The sequence below is a fragment of the Wyeomyia smithii genome, chromosome 2, assembly GCF_029784165.1.
Source record: "Wyeomyia smithii strain HCP4-BCI-WySm-NY-G18 chromosome 2, ASM2978416v1, whole genome shotgun sequence".
Classification (NCBI taxonomy): Eukaryota; Metazoa; Arthropoda; class Insecta; order Diptera; family Culicidae; genus Wyeomyia; species Wyeomyia smithii.
Window position 1 is genome coordinate 165,518,209 of NC_073695.1, and position 23,939 is coordinate 165,542,147.

General features: G+C 37.6%; 1 protein-coding gene across 1 annotated transcript in view; it reads left to right on the forward strand.

Moving 5' to 3' along the window:
- The first annotated feature begins 2,992 nt into the window (after positions 1 to 2,992).
- LOC129720672 (protein KTI12 homolog) overlaps positions 2,993 to 23,939 on the forward strand; it is a 41,054-nt gene continuing 20,107 nt past the window's right edge. Inside the window, exon 1 of the mRNA XM_055672198.1 lies at positions 2,993 to 3,890. Coding sequence (XP_055528173.1) covers positions 3,327 to 3,890 — 564 coding nt within the window. The 5' untranslated portion in view covers positions 2,993 to 3,326. The remainder of the gene's footprint in view (positions 3,891 to 23,939) is intronic.

The window sequence follows — 23,939 nt, forward strand, 5'->3', positions numbered from 1 at the left end:
ACATGAGTGAAGCCCAGGGGCCTATAAACGTCAACATTTTGCCTACCAATCATAAATTCATCACGGCGGTAATATTTCATTTCAAATGCTTACAAAACTTATCTTATTCATTAAGAGTGCACATTGTACTGAAAACAAATGTTGAGCTCTTGTTTTTTGTCCATCTAGAACGACATTTACTCGAGACTAAGTCTACCGACAAAATGGGACGTTTACTCTATTGCACTTGTTTTAGGGCAAACCAACCGAAAAGTGGGTACCAGAAATGCTGGTACCAGAATCAATGAGTGGTAGATGGAAAATGTATGTGGTTTGACAGCCACAAGAGCCCTCTGGTGAAGCCAGCATTAGCTGGATCACTGGATCAGTTTTGCATGTAATTTGACAGCTGATTCATCGAAACACGAAAAAAAGCAGTGTTCATACGTGCATACAGTATCGGTGTTCAGTGGCAGTGTGCTTTTGTATTGTTTTCGGGTGATGTATTTATTGCACGAAACGTCGAGTGCTTTGCTGGATGAAACAAAAAAAAATGCATTGCATTATTTTAGAATGTAAACAACGTTTATTCTTGCCGATTGCGAACGGCGGTGTTTCTTGCAGGCAGCTGACATCGCGCGATGATTTAAGGAATAACATTTCAACGTACGTGTAAATGAGATAGCATATCAGCGCCACTTTTAAACATTTACAAAGCTAAGTTAATTTTTTTTTAAATAATTAAATTCATTCAAGCGCATAACTCTGTGCAACATATATTATGCTTCGCTCGATGCGCTCACACTGCTGTGTGAAGAAACCTTCAAAAACATAAATGAGACTAGCGCCACTGTCTTTCACGGCAGCTTCAGGAAACAAGGCCGATGCCACCGGGTTGCTGAAAGCCGAACAAAAAATATACACTAAAGTCGCTTTTTACGCGGGGGTTACGTGCCGCGTGAAAAACCGCGTAAATTCCGGGATCCGCGTAAAAACCGCGTAAATTCCGGAATCCGCGTAAAAAAACGCGTAAATTCCGGAATCCGCGTAAAAAACGACCTTAGTGCATAGAAGAAAATATCGATAAAATCTCGATATCGGCGCGCATTATCGATTTCAATATCGATGCCCCTTTCAATATCGATAAAGCAAATATCGATATTCTATTTTAATATCGACAACCCTAATTTCCAAAATGGATAATATCAGCAACACCGGCAACGCGAAACGATAACGCTGAAAGCTTAGCGATTCTATCGATAGCTGGTAATTATCGATGCTAGCAATGACCAAAATCTGCAAAAGTATCGAACTCGAGGATCGATAATTTTTTTCAGGTCGTATCAATACCAGATCGATGCCAAACGCGGAGCATCGATATCAGATGTATCGATATTCTACCTGCTACTTAAAACAGGTCTATAGAGCATTGCACACGAAAAATAACCTCACTTTTCTGACACTTCCCACGGGTTTGTTTACTAGGTGTTCTATTCACTTTTTATGTGATCGGAGTGAAAATGAATGATACGAGTACGAAAAAGATGTGAAAACTTTTCGCCTATGCGAATTCGTTACTGTGATATTTTGGTTTATTCTTGGAAACGCAATTTTTAACAAGAAACTTCCGCTTTTTTATTCGAGCCAAAAATTTTCTATGTAAACAAACCCACGACATCTGTCAAATCTCTTTCTTCTTCTTGTTTTGTGACGTCATGGTGCAATGATCTATGAAAAGCGGCAATTTTTTTTATATTCATTACGATCAGTCAGAGATGGCAGATGTTTTTGAAGAAAGTTTGCAACTGCTCGAAAAACTGACAAAACCTGCTTGAAATTTGAAAAAAAATCGCCGTGATTTGAAAAAAAATGCGTTTGCGTAGGCAAAAGTCTGCAGAAATCTGCAAAGATTTTAAAAAGGTTTGCGCAAGTATAAAGAAACTTTGACAAAAACACAGAAATTATGGAAAAACTGCAATTATTTGCGAATCAAAAATCTGAGTTTTGCAGACAAATCTGAACATTTGGTATTCCTGCGGTCAATAGACCTAATGGGAATTATATGTCACAAACAAATCAGTGCAATAGCATAAGCGCGTCTGCGGCCTGATTTGAAATTTCGGGCAGCACCAGAGATGCAAGATGTTTTTGAAAAATGTCTGCAACTGCTCGAAAAACCGGAAAAATGTGCTCGAAATCTCAAAAAAATCTCGAAGAAAATTCGCTCGCGCAGGCAAAAGTCTGTAAAAATCTGCACACATTTTAAGAAAATCTGCGCAAATATAAGGAGACTCTGACAAAAATCTGCAAAAACTGTGGAAAAACTGCAAATATCTGCAAATCAATAAAAATTTGCACACAGACTCCCAAAATCTGCGTATTGCAGACAAATCTGCATATTTGGTATCCCTGGGCAGCACAAAAGCACTGGCGTTTTATGGCCTTGCAGTGTTAAGGAGATGATTTATTGAAGAAAGAAGATACAGTTTAACAATGTTAAGAAATTTTCAAATAGGGAACAAGAAACATTCTGCAGTGCTTCAAAACGGTACAAGACATCGACCTAATTTAAGTTAGGCTTCCGTTTTATGTTTAGAGTTATCCGTTTTACAAACAAATCACAATTTCTGGTGAAAATGTTGCATTTTTGTCTTTAAACTGATTACTCTCTTTTGAATAAGCAAAAAGATTTTAGGACGGTTTTCTTAGTAATCTTTTCAACTAAATTTAGTCATATTTTACGCGTTTTCATGGTGACATTTACAAAAAGAGTTAAATTTCCGCGCAGCTTGTTCAAGACATTCAGGCAATTGGTCGTATCCGTAAATTCTCCGATTTTATAGTCTCCCTCCAGTATGGAAAAAATATCGGGGCGAATGTATCGATCCAGCTTAATATCAACGTCAGCTGCATCGATAAAAAATTCCGAGATTCAGGCCCCGCTGTATCGATACCGAAGGTATCGATATGGTATCGGCCAATGCTAATCGTTGCTAACGATAATTATCGCCGAGTTTCTCCGAAGTACTCAGGGATACCAAATGTGCAGATTAAATTTTGTGCAGAGTCCGTGTGTAGATGTTTATTGATTTGCAGATATTTGCAGTTTTTCCACGTTTCTGCAGATTTTTGCCAGAGTCTCTTTATATTTGCGCAGATATTCTTAAAATGTGTGCAGATTTTTACAGACTTTTGCCTGCGCGAGCGTTTTTTTTTCGGATCACGGGGCACATTTTTCCGATTTTTTGAGCAGTAGCAGACATTTTTCAAAAACATCTGGCATCTCTGAACGTACTACATAAACAATAAATATCTGTTCTTGGTCGATAGAATCGTAACTGGCGGGTATGCCCGTAATTATAATTGCTGGTCTTCCCGCTAGCGGAAAATCGTTTCGCAGCGCTGAATTGGTTAATTATTTCGAAAATCGAGGCAAAAACGTAAATCTAGTTTCGGAGTGGGATCTTATACAACTAGCTGGATACAACAAGAATGAGCATTTTCGGGATCCCCAGAAGGAAAAATTAGTGCGATCCAGTATAAAATCAGAAGTTGCTCGGTTGCTCAACAAAAATGATGTCGTGATTGTTGACGGCACAAATTACATAAAAGGGTCCCGTTATGAAATATTCTGCGTGAGCAAAGCTACGAGGACTACTCAGTGTACAATTTATTGTGCCATCGTGAAGGATCAAGCATGGTGTTTCAACGAATCAAGAACTAATAAAGAGGAAACATATGATAAAGATGTATTCGACGCTCTTTGCATGAGGTTTGAAGAGCCCCAGCATAATAATCGATGGGATAGTCCCTTATTCACTTTATTTCCGGAAGAGAAGATTGACGAAGAAAACATTTATAATGCTCTTTATAATCAACATGCTCTAGTTCCAAATTTATCCACTCAAAATGTAAGTATATACAACAAACTACAGTAAGGTCTGTTTTACACGAGGGATGCGTTCCAAATTTGTATTGGATCGCGTAAAAAAGACTTTTGGGTTGCAAATATAACGAAGGAAACCGTTTAAAAATGTTTAAATATGATAGTGGTCAATCTAGAGACCAAAATTCAACATTTTAAGATTTCAGTACACCAAAAATTGTAATTTATTTTTTGAAAACGGATATGTGATTGACCTGAAACGAAAAACGTGATTGAAATGAGATCGATATCTTGTACCGTTTTTGAGTAATTAAGAAAAACAACCCGCGTTAAAAACCGTGTGAAAAAGACCTTACTATATTTCCGGACTACTTTGTGATTAGGGCGAAACTAGATAGGAAAACAAGCAAGGATTCGCCCTTATCACGAAGTAGTCCGGATTTCTTTTATAATTGTGCATAATGTCTTTATGAAGCAGGGATAAGCCCGAATGAGTAGGGATTGCATCTTGTTTGCTACTTGAACGGACTCCTTACTTTCCAATTATACAACAAACTAGTTTTATGCAATATGATTATAGTATTCATATTGTGTACAGGGCCAGATTTATTAGGGTGGCTACTACCGGGAAAACTACAAGGTATACAACCCTAGGGTTGTATGAAAAGGTGACGTGGGACTAAAGACTATAATTAGAGAGGATTTTAGTAACAAAGGTTACAGAGTTCGTAGACTTTCGTTTCTTCAGGGATTTACGCATTTTTATTTTCAACCTCCCCTTAATTTTTTTTTTTGGAAATATATTTAACAACACTTGAAAGAATTTCCTTTACACTTGGCGATATTGTGCCTGTAGTGGTTTCTCTTGCAAACAACCTTTATTTGGCAAGGCAAAAGCATGTCGTTGCTAAAGAAGCACCAAGAATTTCTCGTACTGAGCAGAATCGCGCAAAACGATCTGGAAATACGCGAAAATTTAATCGACCATTTTTGATTTGAATGAAACTTTGCACACGTATTTGGCATAGCAAACTGAGCATTTTTCACAGATGGAGAGATTTTTTACACCCATGAGTTATATTCTAAAAGGGCGTATGCCTTTTGGCATAGGTTTATTCGAAACATTGTATCCCAGAAACTGTCTGAGAATGAATTATAGGAAATTAAAAATGTATTATGAAAAAAATTTCAAAAAAAAAAATTGTTATAATTTTTTGAAAAGGAACTTGAAGTCTATACGCAACTTTTAAAAAAAGTCCAGGATGGAGAAATGAAAATAATATTTTTATGGTGGATTAATTTTTTTATAAAAATTCTAATTCGAAAATTTTTGAAAATATCTATTTTCTGATGATTATAAAAGATGCATAGAGTAATTCTAAATCAAAAAGCTCTTGGTAGTTAACATTCTAAAGGCATCGGTTTTCAAATTACAGTGAAACCTCCAGGAGTCGATATCGAAGGGACCATCGACTCAAGGAAATATCGACTCATAGAATATATTTTTGAAGACGTCAATTATTCATACAATAGATTACATAGAGCTGTGTACACTATTTTTTGTCATTTTAAACTCAAGATATTATTCAATTTTAGTAGCAACAGGTGTCTAGAGTCAATACATGTTGCTTCGTGAATCGATCCGGACCGATTGTTTCCGATATAGCTGCAAATTTGTTTGATATTGATAGAGATTTTATTCTATGATATTGATTGATCATATAAAATCACAATTCTGAAAAAATAATTCAAAAATGTCAATGTGTAAAATATAATACCGTCTGCCAGGGTGAGATTGTGCCAAAAAAGGATACGTTTTTGTTCCTTAGCTTGTAATGCACACATTTAGGCAATGAGTTTGATCCAAATTACGCCAATTCACACTTAAATGTTTAGTTACCGACTGCCGCAAAAATGGTTAAGTTACAATGAACTATAATTTTGCTAAAATTAAATGAACTTTGGCCTAATCTCACCCCTTCTATGGGGTGAGATTGTGCCAAAAACAAAAAGTTGGATTTAATACCTGTTAAATGAACAGTGGCGCATCTACGAATAATCCACATGAATAATATGATAAAACAGTATTATAGGGACGACCATAAACAACGTGGACTATTAAGGGGCTGTAGGGGGTTGACCAGAAACTACGTTTCATATGAATTATAAAAAAATGTATGACTGGATCAAATCGATATCTGGAGTAACCAGTTATAAGATCGTGGCTTATAGACAGTCTCTTTACACATAGTGGTGTCTCCAGGTAGCTTAGAAAGGGAAAACGTTAGGACATAAAGCCTGAGAAGACTTTTCGTTTCAATTATTATGTGTCATTGACCTTTGTATATTCCATTGGAGATCTCAAAACCGCTGAAAACGTACCCACAACCCTCCTTCCTCGCTTTAATAGTCATCAGTTTATATTGAATAGGTGTACAAAACTTTGTTACATTCCATAAGCAATATCAATCATTGTAAATTTCCATCTATCAGTTGAGAACAGTAAGTTTCTTAATCTTTTAGTCATTATTTTAAATAATATCATAGCTAGACAACATACCCTATGCTGTGAAGAAAAAAAACATACCCTATGTAAATAATGCAAGTGTTTTGGTGTATACTGAAATAATTTTGTCGTGAATGTTAATTTCGCACACTGTACCGTTCATTATAGCTTGGCACAATCTCACCCCAAAAGGGCTCATAAAGAGTACAGTTTAAAAAAACATTATTTTCTAAGCCAACACAGGTTCAATGCATAATATTTCCTAAACACATTGGAAACGACATCCTAACGTACCAACTGAGCAGTAAGTTGATGTGATTTCTTGATCGGGTTGGTTTCCCTGGGACATTTTTGGATAACGTTATTTGCGCATGTTTTTCACTCTGTACTTTGAAACATTATTTAAGTGAAACAGTTCACTGATATTATATATATTCCATTTGAAGTTGTGAATAAATATGTCACGTTTCATAAAGTATTGAGTTTGAGGTATTAGGTTTCAGAAATCTCAAGAAATTAAACATACAAACATTTCCTGTTTTGGCTCAATCTCACCCCCGTGGCTTAATCTCACCCGGCAGACGGTATACTAAAAAATGACATGTTTTATTGAAATGCTGTAATCGACAATGTTATAGATAGTTGAATTGCAGAAAAAATATACCATGTAAAAGTAACTTTTCCTTTGATAGCAAGAATTGAAAATAAGTAAGAAGTGGGGGCATTTTTATATGTCCGGTGATTTTTTATACTATAAATCTAACATTTTTTGATAGCAAGTGTCAAAATTTGCAAATGTTAAAATGAGAAAAGTAGAAGGTGTGAGCATCTGATAATATTTCTTTATTAGAGAGGCTTTTAGGTGATTTGCCACTGCTATTAAATGATTTCTTGCTGAATCATGTTGAAGCAAGATTTTTTGCTAACTGTAGAGCTTCCAGTATTATTGCCCTAGAGATTGTTGTTTCGTCTAGTTCCACTAACAAAAATCATCAAAATCCGATCTAGCCTATCACATTTTAACAAGTCAGCACATTATTCCTTCATTTCTCAGTTTTCTTCATCTTCTGTGGGAATTGAGATTCCATTCACTCTCTCACGTCAGAAGAACTTGAAATTTGGAAACAACATCGGCTCATAGAAACCAAACAACTAGCATAGTTACCACACGGGACCATCGAGTGAAGGAGGCATCGAGTAATAGAAATATCGACTACTGGGAGTGAGTTTGTATGGGAAATCAAAGGGACTGAAAATATCATCGAGTATTGGAAAATATCGACTCCTAGAACATCGACTCATGGAGGTTTGACTGTATTTTGAATAAAGTGAAAATGGAATACACCAGGCCCAAGTGCTGTAAACCCTTTCCTGATCGTCGGTGCTCATCAAGCTTACGCAAATTATACGAAAACGATATTGCAAAATTAAAAATATTGAACAGTCAAGCCCATTTTGATACGTCTTTATCAATTTGTGATTCGTGTAGATTATATTGTATCAAAGTGAAGGATGAATTTGATCTCAAAATGCATCTACACAATTTATTCATGGAACCATCAAGATCAGAATGTGGAAGAAACATTCTACCGACGGAGTTGCAACTATCCAACCAACGGTTTCTGGGCTACAATGCTTCGAATAAACCCTATGCCAAAAGGCATCCCAGCTAACAATTTGGTCCGTATATTTCAGTTGTTCTCGGGATATAAGCACCCTTGTACAATCTGATAAAGTTGTATATAACGTTCTGTATGAGCTTATAAGTACCAAAGTGGAGGCAATATACGTACCAAAATAGTTTGCGCAGTAAAAGATATACAACTTTTTATTCCATTTTTTACAATTCTATAACAATTACCTTTTGCATAAAATCTGGGGTATGAACAACTCTGTTTGTTATTTAGTACAATTTTATATTGCCATAATTTAAGCATACATACAATTCCGTTTCACCCGTATAATGAATCTACTACCGACTATGCTCTACGAACTCAAACGCAGCAGTGTGTAACATGTACCGCGAATAAATTTTGCATTATATACAACTTAAATTTTCCAAATAATAAAAAACATAAAATTTGTGTAGCAACAATTTCATTTATATTTTTTTCTCAATGACAAGTACGTGTATCATTTACTTTAATACAGTCTTCGGTATGTCATAATCATTGTGGTTGGATGCGGCATTTTTCTTTATTGTATTTTACAAGGCTGTGTTCAGTCTCGAACCCCCAAACTTTCCGATCACTGCTCCTATCCTCTATCCTCAGAGTCATTTTACGATGCTGCGTGTCATCGAATTTTATCTAGTACTGTTGAACGCCTTAAATCGTATGAACCTGTAAATCGTATATGATGTCACTTATTGTCTTCAATGTTGACCCAAATCTATTTATAGACTCCGATGCCAATATGTAACTCAACATGCGATCCGCATTGACCTTCTTTTCAACTGTTAGGCGATTCAAGCAATTGCAATCAACAAACATTAAAAAAATCTTTCAAGGCGTTGCCCATGTTTTTGTAAAACCCGACTGTATGTGCCATTTTTGGATGATTTTTCTTTTAGTCAAAACTGCAGTGTTCATGTTCAATACCCAATTCAAATAAAAAATGGTCGATATTCGACCATAGGTCATTTGGCGCGATTTGTCTCTAACCCCAATTGAGTTTATTTCTAAACCTATCCTAAGAAATACATTGACATAAGAAAGGCTGTCGTATTCTACGTTAACTCTGCGGTCGTGTCTTATAAATAACCTCTTCAACGCGTTTAATAATTGATTGAATCTCATTCAAGTTAGTTTCAATTGTTTCTGCAGGTATAAAATTCTAGGCAGGAATTAATTCGTGTGTGCGGTGTGTGTGTGCGGTGTGTGTGTGTGTGCGGTGTGTGTGTGTGTGCGGTGTGTGTGTGTGTGTGTGTGCGGTGTGTGTGTGTGCGGTGTGTATGTGTGTGTGTGCGGTGTGTATGTGCGGTGTGTGTGCGGTGTGTGTGTTCGGTGTGTGTGTGCGGTGTGTGTGTGGTCTAGTTGCGCCATAGGTTGCTATTCAATTTCATTGTAATCGGATTTTTAGTTTAGAGGTTATGTATCAAAATGTAAAAATCACGAAACATCAGTATCTCAGAAACCACACAACCGATTTCAATAAAACTGGTTGCAAATGATCGGGCGCTCTCCAAAAACCTTAACTTTTAAATTTCGTAATGATTGAACATATGGTTCAAAAGTTATGTAAAGAAAAGTTATCCTGAAGTTGTTTAAACTCACTCATTTTTCTCAGCGATGGCTGAACCGAGTACCGTCTGCCGGGGTGAGATTAAGCCACGGGGGTGAGATTAAGCCAAAACGGGAAATGTTTGTATGTTAAATTACTTGAGATTTCTAGAACCTAATACCTCAAATTCAATACTTTATGAAACGTGACATATTTATTCACAACTGCAAATGGAATATAGATAATATCAGTGAACTGACAGTATGTGAGTAGAAAAAGAACGAAAAATAAGCGAACTGGAAATATGATACAGATTTGGAAAAATATACCGCATTCCGACGGGACGGTATATTTTTCCAAATCTGTATCATATTTCCAGTTCGCTTATTTTTCGTTCTTTCTCTACTCACATACTGTCTGCTTAATGAACTTGCGTGTTAACGGAAAAAGCCGTTGTTAAAATGAAAATTCAGTTCGAAAAAATCAGTGAACTGTTTCACTTAAATAATGTTTCAACGTACAGGGTGAAAAACATGCGCAAATAACGTTATCCAAAAATGTCCCAGGCAAACCAACCCGATCAAGAAATCACATCAACTTACTGCTCAGTTGCTACGTTAGGATGTCGTCTCCAATGTTTTGACGAAATATTATGCATTGAACCTCTGTTGGCTCAGAAAATAATGTTTTTCCAAACTGGGGTGAGATTGTGCCAAGCTATAATGAACGGTACAGTGTGTGGAATTCACATTCACGACAAAATTATATCAGTATACACCAAAACGCTTGCTTTTTTTACATAGGGTGTGTTGTCTAGCTTTGGTATTGTTTGAAATAATGACTAAAAGCTTACTAAAAACTAAAAACTATTAGATGGAAATTTACAATGTATCAGTCGCCTCTGTGACTGATACACTGTTGCGTGGCTTATTTCGTAACATGTGCACAAAGATTTATGTATGTTCTTTTCACTGAATAGAAAAACTGTTCAAATTAAGTTACGTTCAATTTATTAAAAAAACACAGTATAAGTTTTACTTATATAACAAATATTCTTCTTTCGCAACGCTTAGCGTATCTATCAATTATTAAGTCTTCAAAACTAGCCTTTTTCTGCATATCAAATAAAAGCTCCTTTTCTACGGACATAATCATTAGCCATTTTAGTCGTTCTTCTTTCATCGCATTTCTCAAGTATGATTTGACTCGTCGCATTACGGAAAAAGATCGTTCAACTGATGCTGTAGTGCTTGGAAGACACAAAATGTTTCTTCCAATCTTGTATACTTCTGAAAATATCTCCTGTAAATCAGTCTCATAAATGAATAAAACTATTTCGGCAACAGTTTTTCCCCTGAATTCGTCTTTTGTATACACCACTTTCAACTCATTGGTTAATTTAACTTTGTCCGTAGCTTTAAACCTTTCGCAAAATTTATCCACCAAATCTTTGGGAAATGCATCCACGTATTTATCGAATTTGGAGAAATTCAGCAATACACAATACCTGAAATAGTCAGCATATCTTTGAAACGAAGATCGATTTGGTTCAATATTCGATCCAACAAAGAACAATACACTTTATAAAGTTTGGTATACTCGTGTCGACGTTCGTTTGCAATGCCAGCTCTCTCAAGACAAGATGTAAGCACTTCCTGAAATTTTACCTCATCCTTCAATTTCGAAATATTGCTTTTTGTTTCATTTACGTTTTTGGTGCAAGTAACAAAGTCTAATTCCTTCGACTGCAGTGTAAGGTACAAAATGTCGCTGAAGGAAAATATTTCAGCGAAGACTTTAAGATAGAAAATCGTATCAAAGTCTAAAAGGAAACCGTGAAGTCCCCTTGCCATCGAGGAGGTTTCACCATCCCAAACTTCTTCTCCGAGATACATTTCTCCTAAACATGTGAGTATCTCCGGATAATTGCTGTCAACGACGTTGACCATCCGAGAATTGTAAGCCCACTTAACTTTACAAACATTGGGAATTTTGGTCTGCATATACTTATTCAACTCACTATCTCGTTTGGGGCTCTGTGTGAAAAAAGACGCCAACGTAGAGAGTGTAGAGAAAAATTTTTTCGTTTGAGGGTTATTGGTGCAAGAATGTAGGAGCACAAGATTAAGCACATGTGCTTGGCAATGGATATAATAGGCATTGGGAAACTTTTGCCTCACTAGCGCTTGAGTACCGCCAACGTCCCCAGACATGACCCTAGCCCCGTCGTATGTTTGCGCAACAAGTTTTTCAGCACCAATATTAAAGTTTCTCAGAGTCTCCATCACATGTTGGGCTAACGCCGCTGCTGATTTATCCTCACTGACATCCTCAATTTGTACGAGTCGCTCGACAACAATCCCTGAATGCGTATAAGACATGTTTAAAGATAACAAAGAAGTTATAAGAATATTCTTTACCGTTTTGAAGGCAATAACGAAGTGTAGTGGCTAACTGAGATTTCCTGTAGGTGTCGGTAGTCTCATCAACCATAACCGAAACGCTCTCTGCTTGCTGTACTTCAGCAATCATTTCATCTATCATCTATTCGCCAATGATCGCTATAAGTTCATTCCGCGTAGTTGCAGATGCACCAGAAAACACAGAGCTTTGGTTAACGAACTCGTTGAAACTTGGGTCATGTGCTGCCAGCAGAGCTGCGATTAATCCAAGCAACATGCTGACTATGACGAGAGAGAAAATATCACCGCACTCTTTTCTTTCTCTCATGAATAGCCAGCAACCATCACAGTAAGCGTGGAGATCCGACAAGTGATTCAATATCTTGTCTCTCTTGTTGCCATTTTCGGGTTCTCATTGTCAATCGTCGTGAATATACAGAGTTCACTCGGAAATGTCACTGCAATGCAAATCAAGGTGATTTTTGGAATATCAAAAATCGTTTCAGTAGCGTGATTATGTCAGTGCCAGCTTGAAGTTTGTTGCTATCAGGATTTTTTAAATTTGATCTGCTTCGCGGTCCGTGACGATCCCAACTCAAGATATGGCCACCAATGAACTAGGTTTATAATTTCAAACAGGTCCGCATTTTTACATTTTTCAATGAGAGGCATGGTAGGATTTTAAGCACTTCTAAGCACTGCTTTGATCATCGTTACCATGTTACTGAAACATATTCCGGCCATATATCCGAAACCAGTCGATTAACTCCGGCCATCCTCTTCGTTGAAAGAAAATATGAATGAAAACTAGGAGAAAAGCAAAACCGTTCCGAACCGAAATTGAACAGTTTCAAAGTTGAACCGTGCCAAAATTTAACAGGATCTGTATATAAATATACATACCCATACATATTTTGAAGTTTTCTGTTTTGCCACCCGCGATTCATTTTTTGCCGCGAACTAACACTATGGGTATTCATGTCGAGCTCGTAAACAAATACCCAGCCGTAAAAATACTCACCTCCATTGACGAGTAATGGAAGATACACAGTTTACGGCTGGGTATTCGTATACGAGCTCGATGTGAAGACCCCTACTGTCTTTAGTTTAACCTACAACAAGCACAATATTCAAGAATCAAATTAATAAACTCATGCTGTCAAAAAACAAATAAAAATGCAATATTATTTTTCAGATATGAGATCATTTGAAAAATATTAATAGATTTCTTTCTATAACAATTGGTGTTATGAAAAAGCACCAAACTAAAATACGCTCAGTTACAAAACGAAGTAATAGTTGTTTATTGACAATGCTTTTAGTCGGCGTGCAGTCAAACCGAACCAAGCTTCTAAAAACATTTACCGCCGCAATTGCTGTGTACAAGCTGTTACAGAGAATTTTTGTTATAATATCGTTATCAAATGCTCAAACGATTTCGTTACTTCATAATAGATAGATTATTACTTCTCATATCCACTGGGTGTCAATAACTCAATCTGAGAAAACGGCGCTTAATTCGGTTTGATCGCACGCCGACTATATATCAATATCATACATATCAATTGAAGAAAAATCATTGATTTTATGTTTGCTATCCTCATAACATCATGCTGTCAAAATGAACTTGATATTTCTGCTGGTTCAATCTCAGTACAGCCATACCCGAATGATCGAGAAAGATAGCAAGAAAAAAATGAGAGTGAGAGTTGACGCTAAGAGAATCATTATAACATCGCAAACTCTTTTGTAATGAACCATGCATCGTAGTTGGCTGATTCTTGTGTTGCATCATTTTGGCGTAATGTCAGTAGTATGATATTGACTTTTCGCAGCTCTGGCTGCCAGAAAAGCACAGAGGTCTCGGTAGTTTCCGCGGTTTGACGATTTCGCACTCTCATCGTGTCCTCGGAAGCTCAATCCGTGAGTCGCCAAAAAGCACACAATTTCGATCAACTTTTTCATGCCTTCCCGGTTTTTTCTGACCAAAATATTGTGATTATTCCGTTGTACCTCTCGACCGTGATCTAATGCCTCATCAATCCGGATCTTGCCGAAAGTCTGCAAAGCCATCGCGTGCCAAGTCTGCGTGCACCTTGATAGCCGTTGAAAAATGGTTGAGATCTGCGTAGCCCGTTTTGCTTCACATGCTTTTGTCTCCTGATTCATGAAACAGGAGGCATGGCCAGCAGAACAACTGTATCAGTTTTTCCGATCCGCATAACCATTTCGTTTGATAAAGGACTGTATTGAAGGTCCTGGTTTTGGTTTTTCCATTTCTAGTACACTTCGTCGTTAGATTGTTCATTTTCGGTCGGGGAAGGTCCATTTTTACCAAGTCAAATTTTTCCTCGATGAAACGGCAAGAAAAGGGTTTAATTATAACGTTTTCAATCACGTCCAACTGATTTTCTTCGTGGAATGCCATTTGCAATTCACAACTTCACTATTCACTACTTTTCATTGAAACAAAATCAAAGGCTGAAGGTACACTAGAAGCAAAGCGCGCTCTTTCTCATTCGCGCCGTTTCCCTATACTATCGTTAGCCAAACTCTCACAAAGTAACGCGCTCTCACAATCTCAGCCAAAACCGGGAGAGAGAAGAGAAAAAAATTCTTTGAAGCAAACTTCGCTGCACCGAGTTATTTTTCCACGTTGGCTATCTCTACATTCACCGTTTCTCTATTGGCGTTACTAATACAATGAAACCGATTCGACAGTATTATAAACAACCAAAGCGATCTGGGCTGGGGTTTCCGTGTTGCAGCTGACTGGGTGAGAATTTTCAGAAATATCGCGGAGATGTGACGCTTTGCCGTACCTCACATAGCCGTTTCCCTTTACTCAGAGAAACCACACTAGAACCTCGCCTCGTGTATGACAAACTACTGAAGCGTTCTTGGGTGGAATTGCCGTCTTGTTGTACGCTGCTCGATTTGCTCAGCTTTTCTGCTTATAGTATGAAACGCATGGCTCTGCTTGCGCGCGCAAGACGTAGTGCACACGTTAACTGAGTAAATCAATCGAATGTGTTTGATGCTTCAAATTGAAGCGTCTCACTAGAATGCTTATTGTTTCATTTTATTATATTTCGATGACTGCATACATTAGCGTACAAGGGATTAGAGTACCTGAGCAGTGCACATGTTGCACAGGTGGACCCGACACCTCTGATCAGTCATTGTAAATTACTTATAGAATGTAACAAAATTCTGTACACCTATTCTATATAAACTGATGACTTTTAAAGCGAGGAAGGAGGGTACCCACACGTTTCCAGCGGTTTTGAGATCTCCAATGAAATATATAGAGGTCAATGTCACATAATAATTAAAACGAAAAGTCTTCTCAGGCTTTATGTCTTAACGTTTTCCCTTTCTAAGCTACCTGGAGACGCCCCTATGTATATAGAGACTGTCCATAAGCCATGTTCTCATAACTAGTTACTCCAGATATCCATTTGATCAAGTCATGCATTTTTCTATAATTCATATGAAACGTAGTTTCTGGTCAACCCCTACAGCCCCTTAATAGTCCACGTTGTTTATAGTCATCCCTATACTTACTGTTTTATCATGTTATTCATGTGAATTATTCGTATATACACTACTGTTCATTTAACAGGTATGAAATTCAACTTTTTGTTTTTGGCACAATCTCACCCCATAGAAGGGGTGAGATTAGGCCAAAGTTCATTTAATTTTAGCAAAATTATGATTTATTTTAACTTAACCATGTTTGCGGCAGTCGTTAACTAAACATTTAAGTGTGCATTGACGTGATTTGGATCAAACTCATTGCCTAAATGTGTACATTAAAAGCTAAAGAACAATAATGTATCCTTTTTTGGCACAATCTCACACTGGCAGACGGTACCACAAAATTAGTGTCAAATGAAAGGTCTAGTTGCTCCATAGGTTGCTATTGAATTTTTTTGTAATCGGATTGTAACTTTGTCCGTTGTTTATAAAAATGTGAAATCACATAATGAAAGTAAACATATTGACTTTCTCCTAACGATCACTGGCCAATTGAAAGGTAGAAAAGTGATCCAAATGGCCGAATGTCATATACTACTCGACTCAGTTCGACGAATCGAGCATTTTCTGCATGTATGCATGTATATGTGTATATGTTTGTGTGTGTGCGTGTGTACGTGTGTATGTGCACCTTTTTTTTCGCACTCACTTTTCTCAGAGATGGTCTGACCGATTCTTTCTATCTTGGTGTCAAATGAAGGGTCTATTTGCCGCTTAGGTTGCTATTGAATTTCATTGTAATCAAACTTTTAGTTTTGGCGCTGCGTCAGAATATGAAAATCGCTCTTATATCTCAGAAGCTATGAACATAGTTGAATCCAAATTAATGGGCTTTTGAACCCTTAAACAGTGCATTTCATAATGTTTAAACATGTGGTTTGAAAATTATAGAAAGAAACGTAACCCGCAGACTGTTAAAAACTATAGCTACGATCAAAATATGTGGCCTCAACATCATTTAAATATGATATTGTACCATTTAAATGTTTGCGGCCTTGCTCAGGATTGAAGGTGAAATGAAAAGTCATTTCTATCACTTTTTGCCTTTCTCCTATTGCCTTTTTCCTAGAAAAGTATAGCAATCACTGCAAAAACTAAACGTATAAAAGTGCTCAAGAGGGCCGAATGTCGTACACCACTCGACTCAGTTCGACGAGCTGAGCATTTTCTGCATGTGTGTGTGTTTGTGTGTGTGTGTGTAACGCTCTCCCAATCTCACTCGATTTTCTCAGAGATGGCTGAACCGATTTCAATGAAATTAATTGCAAATGAAAGGTCTAGTTGCCCTATAAGGCCCTATTGAATTTCATTGTAATCGGATTTCTAGTTTAGAGGTTATGTATCAAAATGTAAAAATCACGAAACATCAATATCTCAGAAACTACACAACCGATTTGAATTGGTTTGGAAATCGGTTTCAAATGAACGGGCTACCTAAAAAACTCTTAACTTTTGAATTTTATGAAGATTGAACATGTGGTTCGAAGTTATGGAAAGAAACGTGTTCTGGAGACTATTTAATCTCACTCATGTTTCTCAGAGATGGCTGGACCGAATTTCATAAAATCAGTGTCATATCGAAGGTCTTGTTGCCCCATAAGACCCTATTGATTTTTTTTTCGAACGGATTATTACTTTGCCTGTTATGTTTAAAACTGTGAAATCCAGCTATGAAAAGAAACATATTCCGAAGACTACATGGGCTCACTCACTTTTCTCAGAGATGGTAGAACCGATTTCCACAAAATCAGTGTCAAATGAAAGGTCTAGCTGCCTTACACCCGATTGAATTTTGCTGTTATCAGACTGTAACTTCGTCTGTAATGTATCGAAATGTGAAAATCACGAAACTTCATTATCTCAGAAACTACACAACCGATTTGAACAATATTGATATTAGATGAACGGGCTAGTTAAGGGTTAACTGATGAATTATGATTGAACACGTGGTTTCACAATTTGGCTGCCCTATACGTTCCCTTTTCATATGATTACAATCGAACTTAATCAACCGTTATGTATTAAATTGTTAAAACAACGAAAGTCTATTATCTCAAATATTACACGACTTATTTGAACATAACTAGTGTCATACAAACGAATCATCTCTCAAACATACAAATAACAAACTTCATAACAATTTGATATGCTGTTCAAAAGTTTTGGAAAGAAAAGAAATTCAAAGACTATTCAACACTATACCTGCTTTGATTAACCCTCTAGTGCCCAATGCCGCCATATGGCGGGCTCTAGTCAACCCTCTAAAAAGTTTTATTAAATACCTAAAAAGTGTTTATAATAATTCATAGTGATTTTACCGAAGCCCGTCTTGAAATTAACTTGGGAACTAGAGGGTTAATATATATGGCCTCAACATGATTTTAATGTGGTATCGTACTATTTGAACGTTCCCGGTATCGCTCGTGATTAAATTGTTCGAAATTAACAGTCATTTCTTTTATTTCGCTATTTCTTAAGCACTAACATTACGTCAAATTTCATATTTTATACTTCAATTACAACATCAATATTTTAGAACCCAAAGAGTGAATATACCTTTATTGGATTTAAGCATTCATGTAAATCTATTTTTACAAATAATAAGTTTGAATGAGAAAGGCTGAGTCTGACCGCTAGGTGGAATTATTTAGGTTTATCTATCCGTCAATATATTGGTTATTGTTATCCATCATGTGGCTATGCTGTTATTATCGTTTAAAATCTGACGGAACATCGACAAAACAATATCGCACGCTAAACCTAAGCTAATGCGGCCTCGATCAACTAAATTAGTTGAGAGAATTCGTCATCGATATCCTCTTTTCGGCACATTTTGCATGTTGTAGGATAAGTACAACGATACAACGTGCCCCAGTGCTGAGTCGAGAAAATTTCCAGCTCGAAAAGTTCCTCGACTTGATCGGGAATCGAACCCGATATCACAATCGTGTGGGAGAGCTAGCCGACCAACATCGCTAACTACAGAACCACGGGGACTACGGAACATCAACCAGTTTCATATTCAATTTTACAGAATGCATCCCAATATATAAAACAAAGACCCACAGAAAACCTGGAGAATCAAGGAATTAATTTTTGATCAATGAAATCAGGGAAACTTTTAAATTGGTCTACGATTTCGAAGTGCTGCACAAATCGAAAAATCCTTTTCCACCAAATGAAGATCCACTTTTATTCAACTGGCAAAACGATCATTCGATTCTGTCAAGTGACGCTTAGTTGAGAAAATGGCGTTGTCGGAAAAGAAAGATCTTGAATATAAAAAAACATGTTTATACATTACTGTCAAACTCTTCGAGAATGCAAATACCTTCAAAAGAAAATCTGGTTCCGAGCGAGAATGCACTTTGCAAGAGAGCAAAGTTCGAGCGAAATTGAGGGCCGAAACGGCTGGTCGGTCGGCGAAATCATAACGTGAGCTGGGCGATAAATATCAGGTTGATCCAAAAACAGAGAAAAAGTATCTGCATGAAAATAAAACTTAGGACATAAGTACCATAAAATGACAAAGTCGTGTTTTGGCTAGACCTTGCATTGTTACACTATGCTAACGCAACTTTAGCGGATTTGCGGCAAGGCAATATCGAATTTATTTCTTAAGAATGCAATTCTCAAAATGTGCCACATCTGTAGTCTACCATAGGCGTAGCCAAAGGGGGGCAGGGGGTCCGTTGCCCCCCCCCCCCTCTAATTGTTGACATTGGTGCAGAATTTTGTTTTCAATAACTCTAATAACGTTTGCAACCGACCAAACAATGCTTGGCGAACATGGATATACATGTCAGAAAGCAGTCCCGTTCACTAGTCTCGGAGCTGAAAGCAACGAATGATTTTCCCGGCAATTCATGACGTGGCGTTGGTAATGGACGACGAGACCTGTCTCACCCTGGATGGCAACGACTGGTAGGGCATTTTGTATTTTACTCCCCTCACGAAAGAAGTAAGCACTAAGGTGAAATTTCTTTCACACACCAAGTTCCCCAAGACGGTGCTGCTGTACCTGACAATCAGCGAGAAGGGGATGTCAAAGCTGCTCTTCTTTCGCTCCGGACTGGCCGTGAACGGGGGAATTTATTATACGAAGTACCTGCCGGAAGTTGCGTCGTCCACCAAAAAATACCATAAGGGCGAAGACACGGTGTTTTGGCCGGATCTGGAGTCGGCTCACTATTCGAGGCGATCGTTTGAGGAGTTGGAACGGTTGAATGTCGATGTGGTACCCAAGTTGGCGAACCCGCCCAACGTCCCCAAGTTACGTCTCATCTAGGATTTCTGGCAAGCCTGAAGCGTAAGATTTACTCCAAGAATTTTGTCGCGAAATTTGAGGAGGAATTGATAAATAAAATGGTCGGCGTGCGACCAGACCGAACCAAGCGCCATTTGTTCAAAAATTGAGTTTTTAACACCAGTGGATGTGAATTTGATAATCTATATTTTATGATGAAACGAAATTATTTTGAATGGTATTATAACAAAATTACTTTGCAGCAGTTTGCAGGAAATATACGGGGTGGTTAAACTTTGATCGCCGATTACTCGAAACAAAGTTTTTGGCGCTTGGTTCGGTCTGGTCGCACGCCAACCAAATGAAAAAAAGAATTGAAAAACATGTCTACACGCATGTTTGCGTCCGCCATGACGAACGTTCCGCTTAACTGCCGGAATTCCGCACGCAAGATCGTAGATTTTTTTTCTGCAAGTAAGCTAGCATAATAGAGAGCTTCGTAGCCGCAAGGTTACAGAGTCCGCTCTGATAAGCGAGTGGTCGTGGGTTCGAATCTTAGTAGAATCAGGCCATTAGGTTGTAAAAGGACTTTAACATGGGTTCATTCTCAGGCTCTCTACTACATACCCTTCCTTCAAGCTGAATTCTATAGTACCCTTGCTGACTTTCATCCTAACAAAAAAGTCCCTCTTATAATAAAACTGTTCTGAGTAACGTATAATAGTTCTCTTCAGGGAATTGTAATTATGACGCGGTCTTGGCTGGAGGAACGAGGTTTCGATAAGACTCCTTCCTCTTGACAAAAATATAAATCCTACTTATAATAAACCTGTAGCATTGAGTGCCTCTTCAGGGAATTGTGATTGTGACGCGGTGTTGGTAGGAAGAACGAGGTTCGATAAGACTCCTTCCTCTGGACAAAACAAGTCCTTATAATAAAACTGATTTCAGAAATATTTACCCTCTACAGGGAATTGTAATTGGTGATATTGGCACGAGGAACGAGGTTTCGATAAGACACCTTCCTCTTGACATGATAAGTCCCTCTTAGAATAAACCTGGCCAGAGAGGAGCGTTAGGTGTAGCCTCAGTTCAGGGAATTGTAATTTGGCGATATTGGTAGGATAGAAAAGAGGCTCGGCGGTATAGTAGAGCAGGAAGCTTGAAATGAAAGGGTAAACTCTCACACACAAGTACGGATATAAAAAAGCGTATCATTCACTTTAATAATGATACTGCCAATAATATGAAGTGCGGAGTACAGAAAACACCTGGGCAATATCACAATAGATCAAAATGTCTCTGGTCGCAGTGATGAGTCCACACAGAGGAGAAAAAAAGCTAGCATAATTACCTTCCATAGGAAATTTATCATACCTAAATACCTGTCTTAGTTATTTTTTTACCACCATCCGAAAAAAGTCCATTTTTTTAACGCATAAGTTAGCACAAAATGACATTTTTAGCATATTGAAACATCCGTGTAAAGTATCAGCCAGATCAAAAATAATTGATTGAAAAGCTTGCCTTATGTTGCGTGGAATTGCACAGGTTTTTCAGTTGATCTACTAAGGACATTGCAGCGGCAAAAGTACCGGGCAAATCCGCGTGCATCAACTAGCTTGGAGTATTGGAACCGAGCTGTGACAATTCCTTACCTTGATTTTCTAATAACCTCACTGGAAACACGGTTCGGTGAAGATAGTGCACCTGCCTACGCGTTGCATCCAGCGAAGGAAAAAATCACCTCTAGCGATTTTGAATACATATAAAGCAAGCCTAAGATGCGTTGACATCATCCTCAGTATGCGAATAACCAGGGTGGCCACTCTACCGGGAAAAACGGGAAAAGCGGGAAAAAGCCGGGAATTTCAATCCACCGGGAAAAAAACGGGAAAATCGGGAAATTAGGCTTCACGCCGGGAAAATCATCTTCTTTCATGTCCGCCGTTTTATTTGTTCAACAGTTTCTGAGAAAATGTCAACATGAAAATCTGTTTTTTTTTTTGCACGATGACCTAACTGGCATGATTCAGCCGGTTAAGGGAAAGCTGGTTGTTGGTTTCAGCCAAAGTCGACAGCGGCTTCGCAGTAGAATCTGCGTCAAATAGATTCAGGCTTGGTCAGGTGGATAAATTTACTGTTCCGTAACATATATTGTCAGATTTCCTAAGAAGTCAAAAAGTAATCAACGTCGTGGTAGGCGTATTGAAACTTCTTGTGAATAGTGTTCGACATCGCATCGGGCAGAATCCGGTCAAAGTCAGATAGGAACGGAGACTCCGAGTCTCGATTTTATTTCGAACCGGACCGGAACGGAGCTACCCGGTTTGTACTTCTCGATTTTTGATATGATGTTGATCACAAGCAGCATATTTATATTGCGGATCATTTTAATTACATTTGCAAGTGACATACTTTAAAGAGAATATATATAAATATTTTTAACAAACTGTGTTCGTCTGTCATATTGCGGAAACTAGGTCAATATCTGCTGAAATGTCGTTAATAATATAAATAATCAAGACTGTTATTTTCTAAATTCTCCACATTAAGTGTTTCGCAGAAAAAAATAGTTTTTTATTCTGTGTTCGACCTTTTGACTACTGGATTTTGTTGGGGAAAGACGTCACCTTGAGGAGCTATTTGTTAAAGATTTCTCAGATTTTTTCTATATCAAATACAAACAGTTTCTAATAATATTTTTTTTTCAAATTGGTTATTCAGAGTGTCAGTTGAATTTATTTTACGGAACATGATAAAATTTCTTACACATTCCATTGGCCCCAGCTTGAAAATTTTGTAAGTCCCAGGATCGAAGTTTTTCGAAAAAAATAAATTGTTTTGAAAGAACAGATCTCAACGTTTCATGCATTTTGCAAAACGCATCTTGACAGTGTTATGTGCATTTTTTCATTGGTCACTCTGAGGCTCTTTTTCCCAAATTCCGCTTGAAAATTTGCCTAAGGACATTTTTTGAAAAGACAAAACCTAAATGCCCCAACTCTTAAATTTATCCCATGCATTTCATTGGCATCCTGATACAGAAGCACTGCAAGCTCGAGAGTAGCTTGACAAAGGAAGAAGCAGAAGGAAGCAAGAAAGCGCGAGAAGGCGATTGTCAACGATTTGAAGATAAAGAGGGCGAAAATTGTGCAGCAGATCACTATGAAGGTACATACTTGCTAACGTCGACGAATAGCTAAAAACGATGAAGGAGAAATGTTTTTCATAGTTTTGTAACCCTATTTTTGCAAGGCATAAATAAGCATGTGAAAATTGATCTTTTCTCATATGTTTTAAAAATGAAACACCAATTTTATTATCACCGGGAAAAAACGGGAAATCGAAAATTGATATTGAGTGGCCACCCTGGAATAACAAAGTATCGGTGTTGGTTCACCTTCACTATCTTTGCTTTCCTTTTTACGATATATTGCTTGTCGTTAGTGTACACCACAACATATGGTTCTCAATGTGCACAGCTTGGTATATCAAGTTATTCGTCTCTGTTATGATTTGTTTTTGTTATGATTTTTTGTCAGAAAGAGAAAGAAAATGACAATATATGCTGTCAAGTCAACCGCTGCCGAAGTAGTCCCTTTCCCCACACTTTCCCTCTCACCGCATTACACTTCTGCTGCTATTCTTTGTTCCCCTAACGACCGGCATATGAAGAGACAAACGCAACGAGAGAATCGCTACTCAGAGCAGATGTAGTCTAGTCATGTGTCTATTTTCTCCCAGTAACCTACGCACCATATCATCATTTCATTATGTGTTGAGAGGATTTAAGTTTATTCGCGGTCTGTACACTTCATGATGTGTACATGTGGATATTAAACGATGATTGCATCATATTCGTTTCGTTTTCATCATTGGTTGCATCTCAGTCTGAGACTGAGAAAGCAATTAAAATTGCACTTGCTCTACCACATTACGTCGGGTGAAAATCTGGCTGAGGTCTACAATGGTTTAGTGCTCTCTGCTTGCTAAGTGTTCATCAGCAGATGGTTAACAACAATCGTGGAAAATTTACTGAATTAGCGCTGGAGCGATTTGCGGAGGATCAAAGGAAGATGGTTTTTGATTAACGACGTTTTTATTGTTGTCTTTCTACGATAGATTTAGTGTAAATTAAATTACAGTTTAGTTTAG